Genomic DNA, 25,087 nt, shown 5'->3' with positions numbered 1-25,087 from the left:
GGCAATCAGTACAATTTTTGAAGAAACAAATCTCTCAGGAAGAGGTCAATTTTTCTGTTTGGCAGAAAAGGAGACAATTGGAGATGCTGCGTGAATTGGCTAAATAGGTCAAAAACCTGGAAAGCTGCATGAATAGCTTGGGGACACTAAAAGGCTGGGTGTTTTCCCAGAAGTGGCCAAACAGTGAACAGGGGTGTTATTGGTTGGTTGAAAAGGAACTCTGGAAAGCTACATCATCAGGACTGTCATGACCCAAGGGAGGGAGGGTTCATAGAAGTGTGTCTTGCTAATGAAAACTGTTGTCGGATAGGACTCCTGGCCTATCCTGTGTGAATAAAGAACGGCATATTGTGGAATTGTGTAGCTGCATAGTGCCATATGTCAGCAGGGGATGATGTGGATGCTTGTGGTTGTGTAAGACATAACTTTGTTGTATCCACTATTTAAAGTGAAATTTACCTTTTTATCTTAAGTATTATTTGCCTGTTAATTCATGTTTAATTTATGTTGGTTCTGATTCAAGTAAAAGTTACAAAAAGTGAAATCTTATTGGTAATTTCTTCATTTGGGGGTCATTCAGTAAAGTTGGTTATCTTGGTTTACAATTTCCCCAAGGATATCTTAACAGACATTCTTTAACAACAATTTCAACCTGAAGGGTAGAACCATCACCAGAGGCTGGGATTCTTTTCATTACACTCCTTAGTTAATATATTCCCTGGACTACTCGCACTAAGAAGCTATTAATCCATAACATTACCATGGAAGTGAAAGAATGAATGACAAAAAACTGATTACCTGTAGTTCCCTTGCTTCCTCAATTTTTCTCTTTTCAGCTTGCTCCAACCTCTCTCTCCATCTCCTAAAGATGCCATGACAAATATCTTTTGTTTGCAAAGAACTTTGGTACACCAGTCTCAAAATGTTAGTAACAATATAACAGTATTTTTGTGAGTTTCACCAAATAATCACCAGAACCACCATATACATTTAGCTCAATGGCCCTCTTTGGGGAGCAAGAGCTATAACTATATTTGACAAACTATTGTGCAACCTGGCGTCATGCCCAGCAAAAGGCAAGTCATGTTCATCAATATGATGATAGTCCATGTTTAAAGTTGTTTCTGGAACTGCATTTATGATTTGTTAAAATGGCTGCCAAGAGGGTCAGATGACATTTACAACCTCAACACACACTATCAAGCTTCCAGAAAGTGTTGAATTGAATCAATGGGTGGGGGGTCTCCCCCTTGAATGGACATGTCTAAACAGCACTCCTTTGTGGAATTCACATTGTTGTGGAGTTAACATTGTTGAGGCTTACCCCAAAACAAAGTCAGTGGACTCCTAGACTCTATGTCTCCAGGTTTGCTATATAACAAGAAAAGCTGATGAGACTAGTTATCCACAAGTTAAATGCGAAAGACCACCATTTGCTTCTTTTGAATATCAATGGCCATTGGCTATGAGATTGAAACTGATTTTCTGATACTAAAATCCTTTTATCCCAGAACTCAGAACAGACCTGGGGCAGTCTGCAGAATAACACCAACAAGACAACAGCTGCAGGGAAAGGCAGTGCTACCTTTGCCTTTCAAGAGCCAAGAGGTTTAAGAATCTTTTAAAAGTCTCCTAGCCTGATTCCAAAACTCCGAGTTCACCTGTAAAGAAATCCTGATACAACAGCCATGAGCACTTAGCTATGTGACCTGCTGAACAGTCTTCTCTTCGAAGGAATCTTGCAGTTAATCTAGATATCCGATCCCAGCTATCTGAACTAATCCAAAATACAATTCCAGAGTGGAAAAGCTTCCTTAAAGGGACTCTCAAATGCAAGTGAATTGTTAACATTACCTTCTATAATTGCATCTTTCTTGAGTGTGGTGTATGACTGGCATAGTGTTTGGATCTTACAGGGTGAGTGGGTGCATAAATAATCCTCTTTATTTATACCCACAAAAGTCTGCTACTGTTACTTTTTAAAATTGACCACACAGCAATGGGGGTTTTGGAAATGTACACATCTGCCTTTTCAAAAATAAACCACACTGATTACGGATAGAAGGGAAGGGAATTAGGGTTTTATTTGAACTCTCCTTCCCTGTTCATAACATTGGATATTTAAAAAAAAGGGAAAAAGCTGGACCAGTTACCCTCTGCAGGCTAGAGGCATAAACAACATAGACAATGCAACAGTCTATCATACACTGGAACATTCCAATATTCCATTATTAGTGAAGGCAAAATTTTTGATTCTTCAATGCAAGCAACATTTTCTGGCACAAATAGTAATACTAACAAAATCTACCTTGCATACAATTGGGTTGCTTTTATATCATCAGTACATAAACTGAAATTATTAAAAGGTTACAAAAGGAAAATAATCAAAGAAACTACTTCTATTTAGATATGTTAAAATGTGAATTATCCCATTGCAAAAGAGACTCAAGCCAGTTCTGCATAAAGACTAACATTTAGTTTACTCTTGATCTTTTGGCCTAAATAACAACATATAACCATTTTGATGTATTAGCTTAGAATTTGGCATTTATTCTGGTTAAGCAAATTATGCAGCTATTGCCCCTTGGTAATCACTATTTTAATAATCTGAAAAGCAGCTGTGGATCTTACAACAACTGCTCAACTTTACATAGTCCACATATCAATCTTTCAATGAACCAGAAGAAATGTTGTGAGCGATAAGGTGTTTTTTTTATGCAAGTTACTTGGCCAGCGAAATGTGTATTGTAACTGCCCAACCTCATTTTAACCAGAGAATTGGAGTCGACTTTGAGTTGTACAGTTGGTGGGTCAATGCCTTCCCCCATCTAAGTCCGAAAAAGATTGTTTTGTATAAAGTTCACTGCATCATATTTTGACACAAGGTAAAGTGGAAAAATAGCACAATACTCAAACATTTTAGAAGGTCCGCATAACTTAAGTCACAAAAATGAACTAGCTTTTATTTTATTTAGTTCCCAGGATATAGGTGATGTTGGAAAGGACACATTTAGTGCGCATCTCTAAATGCCCTGTAGCAACTGTAATGGGCCTTTTCATTGAGCAGCTGCAGTCCTTGATGGTGCTCCCTCAATGGTGTTAGATATAGAATTCCAGGATATTGAGCAGGTGACGTTGGAGGAATAGAGGTACTTGTCAGGATGATGGGAAACTGTAGGTGATAGGGTTTCCAATAATCTTTTATTTGGCATGTATGTACCAGATACAATCAATTATAAATGCTCTTTTAACAAAGTGAGCTTGATGAGCCAAATTTCATTTCATCATTCCAGACTTAATATTCTAGATCAGGCCTCCATCAGATTCGTCATCTTACCTCTGTGACTCTGCCATTTCCCTTTCCTGTTGATTGAGCTTCAATTTCAGGGCTTTTATTTCCTTTTGGGATACTTTATACCTCTCAGGGTGAATTCCTTGGCTACTCATCTGGGCAGCTTTCAACTTATCAATTTCTAATTTCAGATCTGATTCAGCAAGAATTCAAAAAAAAAGTCAGAATTACATTTATCAAAACTCTGTGGTGCTAAAACCAGTTACTATAAACATACCAATTAAATCAAAAGTTTCACTGTTCAGATTGGAATACATCAGTGAATAATAGTTTCACATAAAAATACTTGCAATCAAATAGTGAATTTTATTTTCTACATATGTCCAACTAAAGCCAGAAGAACAACAGAAGAACAGCACCACTTGCTGGAGAATTGAAGAGTTGGATATTTCCTGTAATAATGAATAAAATGCCTCACCAAACTATAAGCCTTTAAAGTGTGTTGGTCATTACAGAGTAAAACCTACTTAATGTCAAATATTTTTCAGATTCCAAACTAATTTCAGTTATTGCAAAGTAAAATACTGTTATCACAATCAGAGCATGAACTCTCGATCAACATTTTATTGGAGTCAATGTAAATACCTACTCTCTTTTCCCATTCAGCTTAATTTTCATTTATGTATTTTCATTAAGTTCCAATGACTTTGACAAATCAGATATAAGAGATGACTACTGACCCAAACAACATTTGTGCTATTTTCTATGTTTTCACTTGTACCGTCTGCGATTGGGAAGAAAATGGCTTCATGCATTATTTGCAGCTATTTCTTCCACAGCAAAGTTCCAACATACAGACACTTCATTGTTACAAACGTAATTAAAGTACAAGATAGAATAAATGGTTAAGTGCTAAGAGATGCCAAAAAGAGGATTTACTTACATGATGATATAGTTGTTCTCTAATGACCAACATAATTTTAAATGAACAAAAATGATCAGATCTTTTGAAAAAAATGGGAGTTATATAGCATTCATTATGCTTCCCCACCCTCCTTTTATAGCATAGGGGAAAAGCCTCAAATTACTGAACTTCAACTTTTTTCTAGAAAATAACCAAACCTTGAGACAGTCATGTTGCATTTTTATACAATTCAAATTTCCATTTCAAAATTAAAAACAAAGTAATGTCAAAGAAAAGCACATGCAAGTTAACTTGTATGGGAAATGTCAAACAACCTCTAATCAATTTTGCACTTGAGTCCTCATTCACTTTCGCAATGTTGATAATCTGGCGAGCCTGTTTGGCATATCTAAGCGTACTAAGAGTTTCCTCCACATTAGAAGCAGATGGGCTGATGGTAGCTATCATGGCTGTTTTGGAATTGCCACCAAGACTGTCTTTCAATAACCTACAGCATATTTGAAATGACCAAAAGAAAAGAATCAGTGCTCTGAAATAGCATTAAGCAGTAGCAAATAACGTACATGTAGAAAATACTAGCATACAGTAATCATGTAGCATAAAAAAACTTCAATGTTTTAAGAGTATTATCTTGCATAATCTTCAATTAATTAATCCTACTAGAGTAACCAACATTTTTGGTATAGCATGCTATTTAGTTAGATCAGCTTTACTGAGAGTTTAAAAATCACACGTGAGACCACAAAAAGCGCAATTGCCATGGAACTATAACTGTTTGTTCAACATTCACTTTCAGTGCTGTACAACAATTTAGAACTCACCATGTTAGCACTGATTCCCGATAAGGGATAAAGACTTTCTTCTTAGCCTGAAAATATTCTGAAAGTGCAGAAATAACCTTTCCCAAGGTGAAAAGAGATTTATTTATGCTTACACCCTCCTGTAAGAAAGAAAATTGTAGTGTTTTATAGTTAAAGGGTAGTGGCGCTCATGATAAGAATCATATATAGAATACTATAAAACTGCACTTCAGAATGTTCAAACTAGACTGAAGACCATTTAGGGGGAATAAGCTTTTTTTTAAAAAAAAAAGTGTTACATTAAACTGGTCAAATCTAGTGCTGCAAAAATTAATGGAAAATAATCATTCCTGAAGTGAGCATATGGTTGCACTGGAAGCAAAAAGTGTTCAGATTATGGCAAGAACCACCATGACAGGGAAGATCTAGTGATTCACGAGCCTTCAGAATCTCATGAGATTAGATAACATCTTGCTTTTTTTTGGAGTAAAAGTTTAAATTATTGTATTTTGTAGTAGGATAAAATGGCGTTTAATTTGTTTGGGAAAACAATGTATTGCGCCAGCCATATATGATTCACACAAAAGATTAATAATTGCAAAGTAATGACTAAAATCTTAGAGAAATAGTCAGCATTTGACTAGAAAAAGGTAGTCAGGAAACATTTGAAAATGATAATTCAATGCAATTGAATGTCACCAGGCATTCAGCAGAGAACAAAGATGATATGGCACGTATTGACAGGATATTTTACCACCGCCAGCAACCCCCACGCCACCCCACCCCACCCTTTTAGTTGCCCACACAATAAACCTCTAAACTTATTCAGGACAATTAATGGAGGAATTTAGCAGGCAAAATGCAGAGACTCAAACAATACTACTCTCTCAACTTCAGACAGCCAGCTCAAGAGCGCCACCAGCAAAAGGCCTAGAAATAAGGCACCTACATTTTTCATTCTCGGGATATTGTAAACTGAAAAATCTGGCATTTATTGCACATCCCTAACTGCCCTTGAAAAAGTGATGCTGGGCTGCCTTCTCAACTGTTGTTGTACATGTAGTAAAAGTGATTTTAAAATGCTGTTAGGTGGAGTGACAGGGTTTCAATGATGAAAGAATAGCAATGTGTGTTCAAACCAAGATAGTATAAGACTTGGAGGTATTCTTGGTTGGGGGAATCAAGCACAGCTTTGGGAAACAAATAAAAAGCAACTCAGATAGAGAGAAGAAACCAGCAAATGCGCAGAATTGACAGTAACCAAACAAAGCATGCATTCACCACTGTGTTTTCATACCCTCAGATTTCAGACCCAAGTAGTGAAGTTGTATTTAGACATTGTGTTGCAGTGGTGAGTTCTGTGACCTTCAGTTAACAATGTTTGCACATGGTGTCCAAAAATTGCATTGTGGAGAACGAATTTGTGTAAGATTAAATGAGAGAGTTTAGGACCATACAAAGAGTTGTAAGGATGTGGAATATACAAGTCAATGATTGATGCAGAGAACATGTCTATCTTTAAAAATAAGTTAGGTGGGTAGTTCAATGATAAAAGGATCAGGGAATAGAGCAGTATTAGGGCTACTGCTCATGTTATAAACACCAATAGAGAATGGTTGGGCTGAGTGGCCAGTACCTATATTGTCATTCCTAAACAGCTACTGAAAAAGAAATCTAGGCCACATACAAATATAGTTCGTAAACCTTACTAAAAAAAGGGTGGCTTCCTAAGAGAGAGAACAATAATTGCAGAATTTAATGTTTTGTTTAGAGTGCTGTTAGAAAACTATTTAGACAAGGACACAGAGTCTTACGCCGTTTACAGATAAATAATATTTGCGAAGCGCATACCTTTAGTCTATCGCCACTGGTCTGAGCTGTAAAGCAACGTTCACTTCCTGCAAGATCCACTAGATTCACTTTGCTCGTCACACAGTGATCATGTTCCTCCTCTTCTACAAATTCTGTCTGCAGGTCAAACAAAAAACTTGAAAAGTCCATTAACAAGTTGAGCAAAACAGTTACACTATTAACAGTCATGGTGGAATTATTTATATTCGCTGGTCAGTCACAGTTATACAAAAAAGTTATCAGACTGCTACATTTTATTACACATTTTAATAGAGCTGCCCAGGTTGTACTTGTACGGCATTTCCAGAATGTCAGCTATGTACTTAGTTTTTTTCACGTTAAGGAATGTTAGTCATTCTACAGTATTAAAAAAGACAGCAGTGTGATGCAGAAATGCAATTACCACTAGCAAATGTAAAATTCATACAAAATAAATCAAAATTTATTACTGTGATATTGCACCTTGGTTTGTGTCATGATGAGTGTGAATACTGAGTGAGACCTGGAACTCTTTTCATTCATGCCTGTGGCTGCAGTAGCCCTTTGCTTGTTCCCTAGTTCCAGCCAGCCCTAAAGAGGAAATAATTCATTTTTAAAAATAAGTACCTGCAATAGTGACAGTTTACTATAAAATAAAACAAACTAAACTGTGTAAAGCTAAACCTTTATGTATTATAAAAGAGAACTTTTAAAAAAAATTAAACAGGTATAGTGCTTACCTGAATATCTGCATAAGAGGTGACAACATTCCTGGAAAATAAAAAGTACATAATTGAAAAAAGTAGACCATGTATGCTGTAGGTGATTTAGTCCAGGCTTTGGAGTCTCTTCTAGGCAATGAATAGAGTGATTTAAAATTTAGCATCAGTTAAGTGTTTGGATCAATTAATAAATAAACCGTCCCATGTTTACACATGGGTAAATGCTCAATTTTGCACGATAATAAAGCCCTGTTTGGTTTCCAAGATAACGATAGGAATTTCCATACCAGTGTGATTTGTGGTACTAGTACATCAATGATTAAGGTCTCAGAATGAGAGGATACAAGTTCAAAATCCCACTCCATTCCGTCCAGCACAGAGATGCAAAATCCAACCATCTCTCTCAACTTTCTTTCAACTAATCTTTGAAGAAAATGACAACTACCTGGAAACATGGAGATTTATTCAAAAATGAGGAAAATATTCACTATCACAAAAATATTGAATAGAATTTTTAAAAAAAGCTTACAAGTTTGCAGCAAGACCCGGACAACATTCAGGCTTGCGCTGATAAGTGGCAAGTAACACTTGTGCCACACATGTCCCAGGTAGTGGCCATCCCCAGCTAGAGAGAATCTAACATCTCCCCTTGACATTTAAGGGCATTACCATTGCTGAATCCACTGCTATCGACAAGCTATGGGTTACCATTGACCAGAAACTGAACTGGACACTGGACCAGCCATATAAATACTGTGGCTGCAAGAGCTGGTCAGAGGCTGGAAATTCTGCAGAGCCACTCACCACATGACTCCCAAAGCCAGTCCACCATCTACAAGGCACAAGTCAGGGGTATGACAGAATTTCACTTGCCTGGATGAGTGCAACTCCAACAACATTCAAGAACCTCAACATTATCCAGGACAAAGCAGCCTGCTTGACTGGCATCCCATCCACGACCACCAATGCAGGTGTGTACCATCTACAAGATGCACTGCAACAACTCAGCAAGGCTCCTTCAACAGCACCTTCCAAACCTGCAACCTCTATCGCCTAGAAGCACAAGACCAGCAGACACATGGGAACACCATCACCTGCAAGCTCCCCTCCAAACCACACACCATCCTGATTTGGAAATATATCACCATTCCTTCACTGTCGCTGAGACAAAATCCTGGAACTCCCTCCCTAATAGCACTGTGGGTGCACTTACACACATGGATTGCAGTGGTTCAAGAAGGCAGTTCACCACCACCCTCAAAGGCAACTAGGGATGGGCAATAAATGCTGGCCTAGCCAGCGACACCCACATCCCACGAAAGAATAAAAAAAAGAACCATAAGCTTTTTAAACAATAGTGATATGCTACTGGCAATAAAAAGAAACAGCTAAAAGCATAACATAAAATATGAAAGCCAAAACAGTTTAAATATCTAGAATGGTGAGGGTGGGGAGAAAGACACCTGAGCAAGATGTGAGTACATGCAACAAAACTTTGAAAAGGAAAATTTCCTAAATGATTTCTCACTATGTTTAAGGATGACAAAAATCATTTATCTAAGGAGGTTGAAAAAAATGAATAAAGCTTTTTCATAAATGTCATGTTTTCATTTAAAATATTTTGTGCAGGGTAGTTACATTACCCCTAGGGTAACTCATTAACCATAACTTACAAAGAGAGATCAGCCACATAGGGTCCAAAGACTGGATGTTCTCTTACTCGGAGCTGTAAGTAACAGAATAGTGTTTAATTAAACTGAGAATAAATATTACAACAGAACCTATAAACACATGCAACACAAAATCGTGTCAATATCAGCTCAACTGTTTAAATTTTGGAAAGACAGAGCCACATAAGCCAGGAAGATTCCAATTTTATATTCTGCATTGACATAACTAGTCTCAAGCAGGGTGTTGAAATCAGCATGAGAACCAGCTTTGGTCTCCACAGGCTGACAACGAGGGAAAAATTCAAATTGGCAATATTTCACATAGGCCCACAGATTAAAGACTGCAGCAATTTTCCATCTCTGTTTAATGATATACAACAGTGTCAAGTTTAGGAATAGGATGGTCATCAAGAAAAGGCTGTCACAAAATTTGCAGCACAAAAATCTGATTCACTATCCCACAGTAGTAAGCCAAGGACGCAAAACCAGTATTTGTATACAAGTTTCCAACATCTGGCATGCCAGGGTTAACAAATTTTTTTTTAAAAAGGAGCTTCCCAATCCATACAAGTGCAAAAGGTGAAATGCCTGCCTTTTTATCCTTCCCACCATCCAGGTCACTAAATACTCCTTTCCAAATGAAAGATTAGGAATAGAAAGAAAAGGAAAAGTTGATTCAACAGGTAAATTTTAACCCTTTTCCAAGGAGGATGTGCAAGATTAGCACCAGCAGAAGCCTGAACCACCTTCCTTCCCATTCAGTCAAGGAATAATGCAAACCACGAAGAACTAAATTCAAAATAAGAGTGGAGAGGAAGAGTGAGCTTTTGGATTAATTATCGCATTCCTCTCTCTGGGTGTTTCATCCTAATCGAGTTTATAACACTTGAGAGAAATTAAATTCGAAAACACAAAATAAACTTTGGTTATATAAACCATTTCCTTCAGACTTACAGACTGCTTTACTTGCATCTTTCCATTTCCACCAACCAACAAATCATGAATTTTCTCGTTGTAGACTTCAAAATAACTCATTTCAATATGGTAAGTAGCCTTTGAAAAATGAAAAGAAATATACCTTTATCAACATAGGATTCTACTTGTTACCCATGAAATGGAAAGATTTTTCACATTAAGGTCAAATTTATGTCCAAATGTTATTGTAATATAAAATATATCATCCATGGTCAACCTTGTTCTGGTGAACTAAGTAGCTAAATAAACAGATCAGAATATTTCTGCCTTTAAAATTAACTTCACAGTCTGAAAGGAGAATTTTAACCCTTTCCACCAGGTGGGGAGTTAAAATATGCCGGGAGACATATCCACTTGCTGTCATCCTGCTCCTTTCCCAGAGTCTGGAATTTTAACACCAAAGCAAAATACTGCTGATGCTGATAATCTGAAATAAAAAGGGATAGTATTGGAAATACTCAGCAGATTAGGCAACACCTATGAAGAGAGAAACATAGTTAATGTTTCAGGTTGATGATCTTTCATCAGAACTGGAAAAGTTAGAGACAAGCAAGTACAGAGACGGAGAAAAGAACAAAAGGGAATATCTTTGATCAGGCATAAGGTGGGAGAGATTGAATGACAAAAATGATGATGATGGGATGTTAACTCTCTCTCTCTCTCTCCCCAGATATGCTGCTTGACCTGCTGAGTGTTTACTGCATTTTCTAGTTTTATTTTAGTCTGCAATTTTAACTTGCTTTTCTGAGCAGGCAGCAAGGATACTCACCTGAATCTTTCAGAGTCCTTTAATTGTGCAGATTGTTGATATAATTGAGGGTTGTCTTCCATTTTAATCAGTGACCTGAGCAAGTGAAACAATCGTGGCTCTCCCCAGCTGAGCACAGCCAGGGGAGGAGCCAGGGCCAAGAGTGAGCCCTAAATGGAATGTTTAGCCTTTCCCACTCCCTCCACTTTCCGATGACAATTTTCGCTTCAAACTCCCATCCTTTCTGACTTATTCAAGGGCCAGGAACCATTCCTTATGTCTCAGCCAGCAACCTTCTTCCACCTGTCATTCCTCTGCCATTTCCCACAGATTTAAGGCTGAAACTGACCTGCCAGGTGTAGACAAGGCCCGAGAGTTAAAATCATTGGGGTCTTACTGGTTTCTTAGCCCCCGCCTAGCCAATGCTTGCTTTGAGTCAAATTAAGCATTTAATCTCAGCTCCAGGCAGATGTTAAAAGAAAAAGAAACTTGTTTTAAAAATTTATACTGTAACCTTTAAAAAAATTAATTCAATGAGACTACATCACTACTAAGAATAAAATTTGCCCTTAAAAATACTACCTGTTGCATTTCAGGCTTTGCTACTTTGGCGAATAACTGTTCACAGAACCTTGGTATGATCCCCTCATCACTGAAGCCCATCATCCTTTCAAGTAACAAAAAATATATTAAAACATCATGAACTAAACTTGTATGAAATAAATTACATTGAATATATTAAAAATAGCCATTCAATAGCAAGTTGTGCAAGTCAAAACAGGAGAAAATATTCCAATTGGGAATATCCTGTACTTCTCATTGAACCATTTCAGGTGAAACTTCAAATCAGTTTTGTTTTAGATTAAAAGTAATGATTAGTTTTAGCTCAACAGCAATCATTGCTCACTTGATTTTTACTTCAGTTTCTGTTTGTTACACAAAACCATGAGCTCTTTTGCTCACAGGGGTGGACAGCGCTCTGGACTCTTGTTATAGTAGTATGTCCACACCTTCCCATTTCAGATTGTCAGGAATAATGGCAGTGATTTTTTTGCACTAAAAATGCAAGTTATTGAATAATTCACATTAAGCAATGTAAATGACAGCAATGTGACAATATGGTGCTCAATAGTTTCTAAATATGTCATCTGAATAAAGCAACTTCAAAGAAAGTAGGCTGTAGAGAGGGATATATATATATATATATATATATATATATATATATATATGTGAAAGAGGAGCATTTGATATTGTTAACAAGTATCATAGTTACAGCAAATAACAAAATTTAAAACAGCACTTGAATCTTGAATAGTCTATGGAACACAGTAGGATCGACGAGATGTCCATCTAAACAAATAATTTTCAGTTAATTTATTCTCAGAAACTATAGTTGGATTTTGGAATGCTCCTTTAACTAAACCATAATCTTGATTTTACCAGTGACAATGTTAGTGAAAATTCATAGTGAAATGATAGTCAGATATATAATAACCTAGATATTATAAAATGCATGATTAAAACGACCATTATAAATTTTTACCCAAACTTACGTATATGACTTGCCAGAGCCTGTCTGGCCATAAGCAAACAGGCATGTGTTGTATCCCTCAAAGGCTTTTTCTAGCAGAGGAAATCCTATTTTCTTATATATAATTTCCTGGCTTGAAAATTCAGGATGTAACTCATCGATCGACCAAAAGGAAAAGTCGTAAACAAAGGAGTACGTGTGATTGGTTTCTGGATGTTGTACAATTGTGTCCTGCCCTTTCATGAAAACTACTTGCTTTGCATTTTCAATTTTTTCCCTGAATAAAAATAAGAGAGACATGTTCAACATAAATATAGAGAAAATTAACGTTACTTATTGTTACCATGGTAAGAAAAAAACATACTGTCCTTTAATATGTGTGTTACTGTTAAGAGCATTGACATTGTGATCTCTTTCCATAATAGTGACTACGCCCATGCTGCGCTTGCTGAGAAGTTGTTTGCATCTAAGGTTTCTCATCCACATTTCATTATGCTGCTCAGAGTTACCTATATCACAATGCCTATCTCAATTGCTAAAAAGTTCTATCCATCTTCCAGGAAATTGCACGTCTATGACAAGGAGGTTGGAGGATCAATGATGCATGTTGCTGCAACACGTCCAGACAGTTCAGGATTGAAGGACCCGATAGTCTTCTCTCACCTGTTCACCATTTCTACTACTGCCATCACCTGGGTAAATTATTTAAAAAACAATAAAAAGAGCTAAGTCTCAACTGAAATAATGAACAGGTAGTAGCAAGGTACAGTTTACTGAGCATCAATCAAAGGGGCATAGAATGGTGATGAATGGGTTTGCTCCAGCAGTCTATCATACAGTTTCCGATCTCAGTCACGTCAAACCATGGGTGATGAAAGGAAAGGGAGATGGAGCATTACTTCATTTGCCTTTACATACCTCCAAGAATCAAATGTAGAATGGTATAAAAAGAAGCTTCCCATCTTCTCAAGCAGAGTTGGTAAATGGTGCAGCAAATAAGGAATAAAATGAAGGGAGTCCTACTTACAAATTTAAAAATATATATAATTTGAATGTGATGGTTAGTTTGCAAAAATATGCAGAGCACAAGAAATTGATTCCTTACCAGAAATTAGTTTATTAAAAAATTACACTTCAATTCCCATGATACAGTAAATCTTAGGAATAATCATTGGATAAGATGGACTGAAGCATAAAAACGAGGATGCTGATGTCAGGATGAAATTCAAACCTCCTAGCCAATCGAGCAATAGAAAAAAGGTACTGTTCAATGTGGCATTGAGCCATTTGAACTAGATCCCAGACCCGATCCCGTCTGTTGAGTTAGCAGATTTTAATTGTTGTAGAACCAGTCACTATAATTCACCTCAGCACAGAGAAGACAGAAGTGGAAAGACAGCAGCACCTCAGGATCTCAATTCTTGATGACTATGCAGTGACTCATGCAGAAAATTTAGGTATGCAACTGTAAGTGTGTACACGCATTTATTCTATTCCGTCAAACAGGTTTGGGCTCCACTGTAACCCACTCTATAGCTGCATGACCTACTTCTTCTTGATGTGAGCACTCTTGAAGCATAGGCAATTTTGCTACCAAAAACAGAGTTTAGATTAAATCAATTAAATCAGCAACTTAGTCATATATGACAGAGCTATATCATTAAAATTTGTTTTAGAAAAGAACAACCTTCCATTTATATAGCACCATATTCTCAGGACTTCGCAAAGTGCTTCACAGCCGGTAATTACTTTTGTAGTCAATATTATTTATTATTGTAGACAAACATGACAAGGCCCCACAGACAGCAAAAGTTACACTTCCCCATGTAATGATACAAGAATTTAATCGAGAACAGTAGCATAACTCACTTTCCATCATTCAGCAAAAAAAAATAATCTGCTCAGATGACGATCACCGAACTCTGTAGTTTTTACTGCATATCCTTGATTTCAAATGTTATATTTCAGCACAGAACTGCATATCTTAATTTTGAACAAGAGCATTTGAAAAATGGCTTTTTGCCATCTTAAGCATTGCATGAGAATTGATTCAATTCTCCATGTGTCATTTCTGGTGGGGCTTTAATTTTATTTATATACAGTAGTCTTTCAGGTAATGCATGCACTGGGAGAATGATATACATTCAGCAATCCTTTCCATTTGCCCAAGATGGAAAGATTGCTCTATCTACATTGCCATGTAGACCTTGACTTCATTTCCTGCATTTTTTCACAGTATAATCAGCATCTGTTTCCGTTACACTAACAGCAAAGAGTTACAATGTATGCTTTAGATTTCTAAGCTTTTGGTATTTTGCCCTGAAAGGTTTTGAAATGCATCAATGTTCTAATGTAGGAAATGCAGCAGTGAGTGGGCTAATTAAAGATCATGCGTTTTAGCGATGGTCAAAGGATAAATATTTGGTAGGGCATTGGGAGTATTTCCCTTCTCTTTTTCCCAATTCTGTCATGGGATCCTTTACACCCACCTGACATTGGACACAAAGGGTCACAACACTTCCTACATTGCAAATTTCCCTCAATACAACACTGGAGTATCAGCCAGGATTATCTCATGCCCACATGTCCGTCCATGGCTTGCTGCATTGTTCCAGTGAAGCTCAACGCAAACTGGAGGAACAGCACCTCATCTTCCGACTCGGCACTTTACAGCTTTTTGGACTGAATATTGAGTTCAACAATTTTAGATCATGAACTCTCTCCTCCATCCCCACCCCCTTTCTGATTTTTCCCCTTCCTTTTTGTTTTTTCCAATAATTTATATAGATTTTTCTTTTCCCACCTATTTCCATTATTTTTAAATGTATTTCCATCCATTGTTTTATCTCTACCTTTTAGCCTTTTTCGATTCCTTCACCCCACCCCACCCCCATTAGGGCTACCTGTACCTTGCTTGTCCTGCTTTCTACCCTTAATTAGCACATTCCTTTAAATAATATCACCACCTTCAACACCTCTTTGTCCTTTTGTCTGTGACATCTTTTCCTTATCTCCACCTATCACTGGCCCTCTATCCAGCTCTCTTGTCCCAACCGCACCCCCCCCACCCACAACCCCATTAAACCAGCTTATATTTCACCCCTTTTCTATTTTTCCTTAGTTCTATTGAAGAGTCATGCGGACTCGAAACGTTAACCGTGCTCCCTTCCACAGATGCTGCCAGACCTGCTGAGTTTTTCCAGGTATTTTTGTTTTTGTTTTCGATTCCCAGCATCCGCAGTTTTTTGTTTTTATCTTATGTGGTGAAGTGTCTGGAGTGGAACTTAAACCTACGGCTCTTATCTTTTTGATTCAGAGGAGATTGTGCTACCACTTGAGCCATAGCAGGCACATAGTAAAGATAAAACCAAACTTCAGGTACATTTCCAGAGATAGACAACTGCAAAAATCAACTCCAGCTTAAAAATTTGACTGGGTAAATCAATATTATACTAAATTTAGATATTGGCTCTGCTCCATCTAACATTAATTTCCCAATGATCTGACTTAATTGCTAAGCCTTGACCCTTCCTTTGGTTTGTGTAAATTTACACAGTAACTCTTAGAACACCAAATACAACCTAAGATCCACATACCCTGTAAACTATGCTCTATTTTTTAAGGATCTATAAATTTATTCGAAGACAAGTACCTTCTTGTCCATTGTCTTTTTGCTGGAGACCCTTTCCTTCACTCCACTCTTTGCTGTCTCAAAGCAACGAAGGAAAGAGATTTACCTGCACATGGACCACTGCAATTGCAACTCTTCACTGTCTGCTAAGAGGCGAATAGTCCATGCAATTCTACCTCCCACCGAGGAGATACTTGATCTCCATTTGGCAGGGCTGTGAATTAGAAGTCAGCAGGGTGAGGAATCAAATATTCATCAGTAATCCATGCTGCCATTTGTGCTCCAATATCCATCATGCTATCCTGTCGCAGGTATGTTTTACAACTATCTGAAAACATGCTAAACTAAATGATGCCCAACATACTGAAATTTCAAAAGCAAAATATTGCATATGGTGGAAATCTGAAACTTAAAAAAAAAACAGAAAATGCTGGAAATATTCAGCAGGTCTGGCAGCATTTGTGGAGAGAAAAACAGAGTTAAAACACAAGTTAAGTTGTGAGGGGGTTGCATGAAGGCTTCAAGTGGTCTTGGACAGGCTAAATGAATGGGTAAGAACATGGCAGATGGAATATAATGGGAATAAGTGTGAAGTTATCCACTTTGGTAGGAAAAACGGAAAGAAAATATTTCTTAAAGGGTGAGAGGTTGGGAAGTGTTGGTGTCTAAAGGGACCTGAGTGTCCTTGTTCATGAGTCACAAAGCTAGTATGCAGGTGAAGCAAGCAATAAAGAAGGCAAATGGTATGTTGGCCTTCTTTGCAAGGGGATTTGAGTGGAGAAGTAAAGATGTCTTACTACAATTGTATAGAGCCTTGGTGAGACCACACCTGGAGTATTGTGTACAGTATTGGTCTCCTGGTCGAAGGAAGGATATACTTGCTATAGCGGGAGCGCAACAGAGGCTCACCAGACTAATCCCTGGGATGGCGGGATTGTCTTATGAGGAGAGATTGAGGAAACTGGGCCTGTATTCTCTGAAGTTTCAAAGGAGAGGTAATCTCAGCGAGACTTACAAAATTTGTACAGGGCGTGACAGGAAGAATGTAGGTAGGATGTTTCCCCTGTCTGGTCTAGAACCAGGGAATCATATCTCAGAATAAGGAGTAGGCCATTTAAAACAGAGACAAGGAGGAATTTCTCCAATCAGAGGGTGGTGAATCTTTGGAATTCTTTACCCCAGAGAGCCATGGAAGCTCAATCATTGAGCATATTCAGGACAGAAATCGATAGATTTCTAGAGACAAATTACATCAAGGGATAGAGAGATAACACGGGAAAGTGGGGTTGAGGTAGATGATCAGCTATGATCAAACTGAATGGTGGAGCGGGCTTGATAGGCTGAATGGCCTACTCTTTTTCCCATATTCCTAACTTTTCAGGTTGATGTCCTTGCACCAGAACAAAAGTTTTGGTTAGCCATAAAAATGGTTCTTTTTTCTAACACTATGTCATTCAATCTTACATGCAACGATAAACCAAAGATAAAAGCAAAATACTGCGGATGCTGGAAATCTGAAACAAAAACAAAAATAGCTGGAAAAACTCAGCATCTGCAGAGAGGAACATAGTTAACGTTTCGAGTCCAGATGACTCTTCATTAGAACTAAAGAAATATAGAAATGTGGTGAAATATAAGCTGGTAGAGGGGGGTGGGACAGATAGAGCTGGATAGAGGGCCAGTGATAGGTGGAGGCAAAGAAGAGATTGCCAAAGATGTCGTAGACAAAAGGTCAAAGGGGTATTGACGGTGGTGATATTATCCAAGGAATGTGCTAATGGTGACATTAAGGGTAGAAAGCAGGACAAACAAGTGGAAGATGGCCCTAGTGGGGGTGGGGTGGGGGGAAGGGATCGAAATGGGCTAAAAGGTAGAGATAAAACGATAGATTTAAAAATAGGTGGGAAAAGAAAAATATATTTTTAAAATATAAATTAATGGAAAAAGGGGGATCGGAAAGGGGGTGGGGATGGAGGAGAGAGTTCATGATCTAAAATTGTTGAACTCAATTTTAAATCCAGAAGGCTGTAGAGTGCCTATTCGGAAGATGAGGTGCTGTTCCTCCAGTTTGCGTTGAGCTTCACTGGAACATTGTAGCAGGCCAAAGACGGACATGTGGGCTTGAGAGCAGGGTGGTGTGTTGAAATGGCAAGCGACAGGAAGATCTGGGTCATGTTTGCGGACAGACCGAAGGTGTTCTGCAAAGTGGTCACCCAGTCTGCATTTGGTCTCTCCTATGTAGAGGAGACCGCATTGGGAGCAGCGAATGCAGTAGACTAAATTGAGGGAAGTGCAAGTGAAGTGCTGCTTCACTTGAAAGGAGTGTTTGGGCCCTTGGACGATGAGATGGCGGGGGGGAGGGAAGTAAAGGGGTAGGTGTAACACCTTCTACGGTTGCATGGGAAGGTGCCGTGGGAGGGGGTTGAGGTGTAGTGGGTGATGGAGGAGTGGACCAGGGTGTCACAGAGGAAACGATCCCTGCAGAATGCCGCCGGGGGGGTGGTGAAGGGAAGATGTGTTTGGGGATAGCATCATGCTGGAGTTGGCGGAAATGGCAGAAGATGATCCTTTGAATGCAGAGGCTGGTGGGGTGATAAGTGAGGACAAGGGGGACCCTATCATGATTCTGGGAAGGAGAGGAAGGAGTGAGGGCGGATGCGCGGGAGATGGGCCGGACACGGTTGAGGGCCCTGTCAACCACAGGGAAAACCTCGGTTAAGGAAGAAGGAAAACATGTCAGAGGAACTGTTTTGAAAAGTGGCATCATCAGAACAGATGCGACAGAGGCGAAGGAATTGAGAGAATGGGATGAAGTCCGTGCAGGAAGCGGGGTATGAGGAGCTGTAGTCGAGGTAGCTATGGGAGTCAGTAGGCTTGTAATGAATATTGGTGCACAGTCTATCACCAGAAATTGAGGCAGAGAGGTCAGGGAAGGGGAAGGAAGTGTCAGTGATGGACCATGTGAAAATGATGGAGGGGTGGAAATTGGAAGCAAAATTAATAAATTTTTCCAGGTCCAGACGAGAGCATGAAGCAGCACCAAAGCAGTCATCGATGTACCGGAGAAAGAGTTGTGAGTAGAACTGGAACAAGGAATGTTCCACATACCCTATAAAGAGGCAGGCATAAGTGGGGCCCATACGGGTACCCATAGCCACATCTTTTATTTGGAGGAAGTAAAACGAGTTTAAGGAGAAATTGTTCAGTGAGAGAACAAGTTCAGCCTGGCGGAGGAGAGTAGTGGTGGATGGGCCTCTGTTCAAGGAAGAAGCAGAGATCCCTCAGACCATCCCGGTGGGGGATGGAGGTGTAGACGGATTGGACGTCCACAGTGAAGAGGAGGCTGTTAGGGCCAGGGAACTGGAAATTGTTGATATGATGTAGGGTGCGAGAGGAATCGCGGATATAGGTGGGAAGAGACCGGACAAGGGGAGAGAGAATGGAGTCAAGATAGCAAGAAATGAGTTCCGTGGGGCAGGAACGGGCTGACACAATCGGTCTGCCGGGACAGTCCTGTTTGTGGATTTTGGGTAGGAGGTAGAAGCGGGCCGTCCGAGGTTGGGAGACTATCAGGTTGGAAGTTGTGTTGGGATGATCTCCAGAGGAGAGGAGGTCAGTGACAGTCCAGGAAGCGATGGCTTGATGTTCAGTGGTGGGGTCATGGTCCAGGGGGAGGTAGGAGGAAGTGTCTGCGAGTTGATGCTCAGCCTCTGCGAGGTAGAGGTCAGTGCACCAGACAACAACAGCACCACCCTTGTCAGCAGGTTTGATGACAAAGTCAGGGTTGGACCTGAGAGAACGGAGTGCAGCAAGTTCAGAAAGAGGCAGGTTAGAGTGGGTGAGAGGCTCAAAGAAATTGAGACGACGGATGTCACGCCGACAGATAAACCAAAGTAGGCTAGTGGCTAAAAAAAAGGGGAGACTTTTTGAAAATTTGTTTTTTGATCATTCAGATTTCATCGCATATGTTGTGCACCCAGAACGGTACTGAACTTAATAGTGTAAGGACAAAGAGGCGTTTATCTGTGCGAGTACAAAGAGAGGGAAAATGAAGAAAGGCATGCACGCTAAGTAAGGTATTCCATTCTTTCACCACAACCAGCTTGGATATTGTGGATTTAGTTGAACGCTCTCACCATCTAGTGCTCTTCAACACATTATCCAGGTACATCAGTTAGGTAACATGACAAAGTTAATGCCCAAAATGAAAATATCTTATCTCAGATGGAAGCTATTTTATTTTGGAAGGGGTTCAGCGTCTTTGACTGTAAGTATCTTAATTTTACACTAGAAATAGTTCAAGCAGTTTTTACAACAAAAAGCAGCACTTCCATTATTTAACACAACACTTTAACCCATGTATAAACTATTCCTTTAGTTTTGTCACTCACTCTACTGATTCTTATTTGATAAATATTTGACTTGGTGTGAAACTCAAACATATGCTGAACTACATTCAAGAAACCCATGGAGGTTATTTTTAAGTCTATCATAAGGTTCTACACACAATTTCCTAACTCGGTGCAGGTTCGGCATCAAGTACAATTTAACACCATTATCAACCTCAGCACTTGGTCTCCTGATTGTACCATCTAAACCAGTTATTGTTGGCTTTGCAGTCTGGAAAGACAGCTACACAAAAAGCTGAAACATCCTCCAGAAATATTTGTTGCAACCTTTATCCACACTGCTTTTAGTTTCTGCATTTGTCTTGAAGGTTAATTGTCAGTAGATGATCTACCAGACTTATGCCCTCAACCTAAAATATTTAAGTGAATGGGACCCTTAAAATAATTTCCTTGTGTTTTACACCAATTTAGATATTTTTGAGTAGACACTGAATTTATTACTATGCAACCTGAAAAAAAAATTCCCCCAAATTCAAACAAACTCTGCTCAGGCAAATTACTCAAAGAAAAAGTGCTGTCAATGGTTTCACCAATGCAAACACACAAATTCCTAAAATATCACATCAGATCAATCTATCAGTTGAAGAGAAACAAGTCTACAAGCTTTTGGGTGAAGCAATATCAAGTGGCAGCCAGTAGATTGGTTTACAAAAGTGAAAGCCAGATACCTTTTGATAAATATTCAAACAAAATAGTCAAGTTCACATAACTCTAGCACACACATTCAACAACAGAACTTCTAGGCTGCTTGTGAAGTTGATAAGCAGAATCCCAATGCTTCCTTTATATGTAGCAAATGGAGATAATGGAACAGGCAATTTGATATTTGGTGCACTAACACATCAGAACAAGTCATTCATGATTGGTTGAGAAAAAAAACCTTCCAAGGCATGTGTTAGTCAAATTATACATCTGTAAAGCCAAAATAGACAACAGAAATTGGAATAAAATATATAGTTTCAGACTCGAAGCTTCAGTATTAACAAAGTAAAATTTAACAAAAAAACAGGGAAAATGAGGGTCAAGCAAGTCAAGTAAATGGTTTGGTTTCTAAAAAAAATTTTTTAATTTAGAATTGTTTTCAGTTTAGCATAACATGACTTTACTGAAGTTGGACATTGTGTTTGAGTTGCACAAACACATAAATCCACCCAGTTCAAGAGAATCATTTCCACTGATCTGATACCATGTGAGAACTTAATTCCTTTCATTTAAAAAAAAGAAGAGGGGCTCCTGACAAATGATGCTTCATGATATCACTGTAGGATCAGTTATGGCCTACTATTGTAACTTTGTAATTATCACCAGTTGATTACCAAAAGCTCACGTACACCTTAAAATAGTCCGTGTGATTACATTTTTCAAAACTGTTTAGATCTGTTAATATGGACAGCCCATTTAAGAACCATATTTTCCCTGCTTTGTACTCTTCTTCAGTGCATCACTGAATGGTTGCTTCTTTTATCCACACATGTATATTATGTTGCATTCACAGTACACAGTATCATTGGTGTGCAGTAGTTTCATTGTGCACCATTGCTAAGCTGTAGTGTAAGTCCAGAATTAGGATCAACCTCCAGGAAGGTTCATTCCACTTCACTCCAGCTTCAGGTTGACCTTGGACTTCAGAGGTCAAGTGCAGCACTAGCATGTTAAAAAAAATGAAGCAACTTCACCCCCCGTGCTACAAATGTCATCAAAATGCAGTAAATACAGTCGGCTGAGACTCCATCAATAGTGCTCTCACTGAATCAGAAGGTTGTGGGTTCAAATCCCACTCCAGAGATTTGAGCACAAAACTAAGTTGGCACTACAATGCTGTGCTGGGGGAGTGCTGCAGTGTCAGAGGTGCCAGCCTTCATGAGACATTAAACTGAGTCCCCATCTGCCCTTGGGTAGACATAAAAGATCCCATGGCACCATTTCGAAAAAGAATAGGGAAGATATCCTCAGTGTCCTGATCAATATTTATCTCTCAATCAACATGACAAAAACAAATTCTGGTCACATTGCTGTTTGTAGGAGCTTGCTGCACACAAATTGGCTGCAGTGAATCCTGCATTACAAGTGAATACACTTCAAAAAACCTAATTGACTGTAAAGCACATTGGTGGGGTTCTGAGGCTATGAAAGGCACTAAATAAATGCAAGCCTCTTATTTTATAAACAATATGTGGGGGGGGTGGGGGAAGAGAATAAGATTATTTCCACAAAGACTTAAGAATTGAGCCTTTTGATGTAGAATTTCAAAACTACTGAAGTCCTGAGAATTGGAGTCAATCAATTCAATTTTCTAATGCATTTGTTTCATACACTTACCTATTGCTGAAAGGCCTCACTCGAACAGCCACAGTCACAGCACTGTCTTCTCCATTTAAACATTCATTCCCTGTACATGGGCTCTGTGTTGATATATCCACTTGCCTAAGAGTTCCTCTCATAAGTGTTCTACTACTTGGTGGCTTTTGATCGCTGTTATCCATCACTGAATTTGTAGAGTATTTTAAGTTATTGATCCCAGAATCGATTGTTGGTTTTGAGATTTGAAAGCCTTTGGCCATTGTTTTAACAGAATAATTAGTTGGGTTTTTAGTTTCTTGCCGATTACCAAGTTTCATCTTTTTGATACCATCAGTTGTCAAAGTTCTATTTTGAATTAAATTCTGTTCAGTGGGTATTTTCAAAATCTTTTCCTCAGCCTCTTGTTGGTTATCATTTCCACCAGGCTTACCAGCCACCATCCTTTTAACAGGTGTCGTTGACGGCTTGCTTAAGGTCTGCACTTTGTTAACAGTTATTGCTGAAGCTGCCCGATAAGGGGTTACTGGATTTTCCTGTTTTTTACCAAGTGCGGCCAGCTTTACGTTTGCAGAAGGATTGCTTCTGGTACCTCCAATGTTTTGCATTAATGAAAGCTTGGAAGATGCAAAACCTGTGGAATTGGTGCCTTTGGTTTTCAAGAGGTAATTTGCTCCCAATATTGAGGCATTTTGCATTTTGCTTTGAGCATTTTCCTTCAAAATGCTATTCCCACTTTCCGAGTTACACACTTTAATACGGCGCTGTAACGCAAGCTTTCTTTCTCCTTCACCTATATCAGCATTTATATTAGTATCACCATGAACACAGGGATTTCCTTTGTCTACAGTTTTTCTTCTCTGGAGGGTTAATCTCCCCTCAGATTTGGAAGGCATAGGGGATCCTAGAGTTCTTTTGCTAGCACACACTACGTAGGTCTTGTTAATCTCATTGCTTTTATCCAGGGACAATGTTGACTGTCCTTGTTTCTCATGGTCCCGCACTTGGGATGTAGGTTGTGGACCAAGCCTTGTGCTACCTTTCTCTGGAACGTTGACTGGATTGTTCGGCACTGAACGCAGAGCACCAATTACCATAGTGCGATCTCTGGAAGGCGTGGTGTAAATAGGCATTTTACTTTGATGAAAGGTACCTAAAAGTAACTATTCTGCTTTTAACTAAAATATCTAAAGTAGAACAGAAATAATATCCGCAGCCAAGAATCTTTGATGTAGACATGTTTAAAAACTGCGGCTGAAATATACAAAAAAAACTGTTACAATACAGCTAGTCAAATATTTTCAACATTTTCATTAAATGTATTTTTGAGGTTTTACTACATTTGAGATAGGCATTATATTACCAGCCATATGCAATGCAAATATTTAGGTTCATTTTTGTTTTACAGTATTTAACACTACAGGAACAAATAAAAGTGAATGATCCATATACATTTTATAGTAGATATTGTAACAGTTTGTAACTGTTTACACTTGAGAAACATGTAAGCAAAACAGTTTGTGAATGGTTACAGGCTCCTTTTTAAACCACAGTTTTCACATTAACTTTTTTGCTTTTTAATGCTGTATGACTAAAATATGGAGGCTGTTTCAATGAAATAAAAATGGCAATTAATTTTGCAAATTTTTAAAAAGTTAAAATAGAAATATCAACATTGAATTTAAAGCAAATATATTTTTCCACTCCCCTCAAATTTTAGCCACACAACTGATCATGATCAAGTCATGGTAAATCTGAGCTTAGTTTCCTCTTAATGTCAAATATTCTGGATTTTGTCTACCATCTCGCAGGATGTGAATGAACTAAATGGTAAATGTTAATTTCCTAGAAAAATAAGTGCTCAAATACTATAGGAGATCGACTCCAAATTATTTTTTTGTCAGAAACATGCAAAAAGATACGTAAGCATAGCTAAGGAATAGTTCTATTTCTCATGGAAATTAATGAGTAATAGTATTGTCACTTGAAGTACACTCATGATGGGATCAGAAACATGCCGCAATTGCATTCAATGTACCAAGAACCCATTCTGCAATTATCAGGACATCTGCTATAATTAACCCGTGGGATGCAGCTTTAATGAGTTCTCAGCGGACTTTAATGGGCATGTCTCATTCAAAAGAACAGCTGCACTTTGGTGTAGATTGGTACAGTACTGATTTTTCCTCCCCTCTCCCCTCCAATCAGCATTTTCAGTAAAACCACCAGTATTTCTCCTGTCTTCTGCCTACAGAG

The 25,087-nt window shown here is 38.6% G+C and overlaps 1 protein-coding gene across 1 annotated transcript in view; it reads right to left on the bottom strand.

The window, feature by feature from the left end:
• Positions 1-24,081, bottom strand: part of kif14 (kinesin family member 14) — a 90,218-nt gene extending 66,137 nt beyond the window's left edge. Inside the window, exons 1-12 of the mRNA XM_078561701.1 lie at positions 22,853-24,081; positions 12,516-12,770; positions 11,545-11,629; positions 10,194-10,292; positions 9,243-9,295; positions 7,588-7,618; positions 7,331-7,438; positions 6,869-6,985; positions 5,039-5,157; positions 4,532-4,704; positions 3,338-3,485; positions 799-862 (exon numbers count right to left, since the gene is read on the bottom strand). Coding sequence (XP_078417827.1) covers positions 799-862; positions 3,338-3,485; positions 4,532-4,704; positions 5,039-5,157; positions 6,869-6,985; positions 7,331-7,438; positions 7,588-7,618; positions 9,243-9,295; positions 10,194-10,292; positions 11,545-11,629; positions 12,516-12,770; positions 22,853-23,964 — 2,364 coding nt within the window. The 5' untranslated portion in view covers positions 23,965-24,081. The remainder of the gene's footprint in view (positions 1-798; positions 863-3,337; positions 3,486-4,531; positions 4,705-5,038; positions 5,158-6,868; positions 6,986-7,330; positions 7,439-7,587; positions 7,619-9,242; positions 9,296-10,193; positions 10,293-11,544; positions 11,630-12,515; positions 12,771-22,852) is intronic.
• Positions 24,082-25,087: the final 1,006 nt, after the last annotated feature.

The sequence above is a fragment of the Cetorhinus maximus genome, chromosome 17 (genome assembly GCF_964194155.1).
Source record: "Cetorhinus maximus chromosome 17, sCetMax3.hap1.1, whole genome shotgun sequence".
Classification (NCBI taxonomy): Eukaryota; Metazoa; Chordata; class Chondrichthyes; order Lamniformes; family Cetorhinidae; genus Cetorhinus; species Cetorhinus maximus.
Note: the sequence above shows the minus strand (reverse complement) of the source record. Positions and strands in the feature narration are given on the sequence as shown.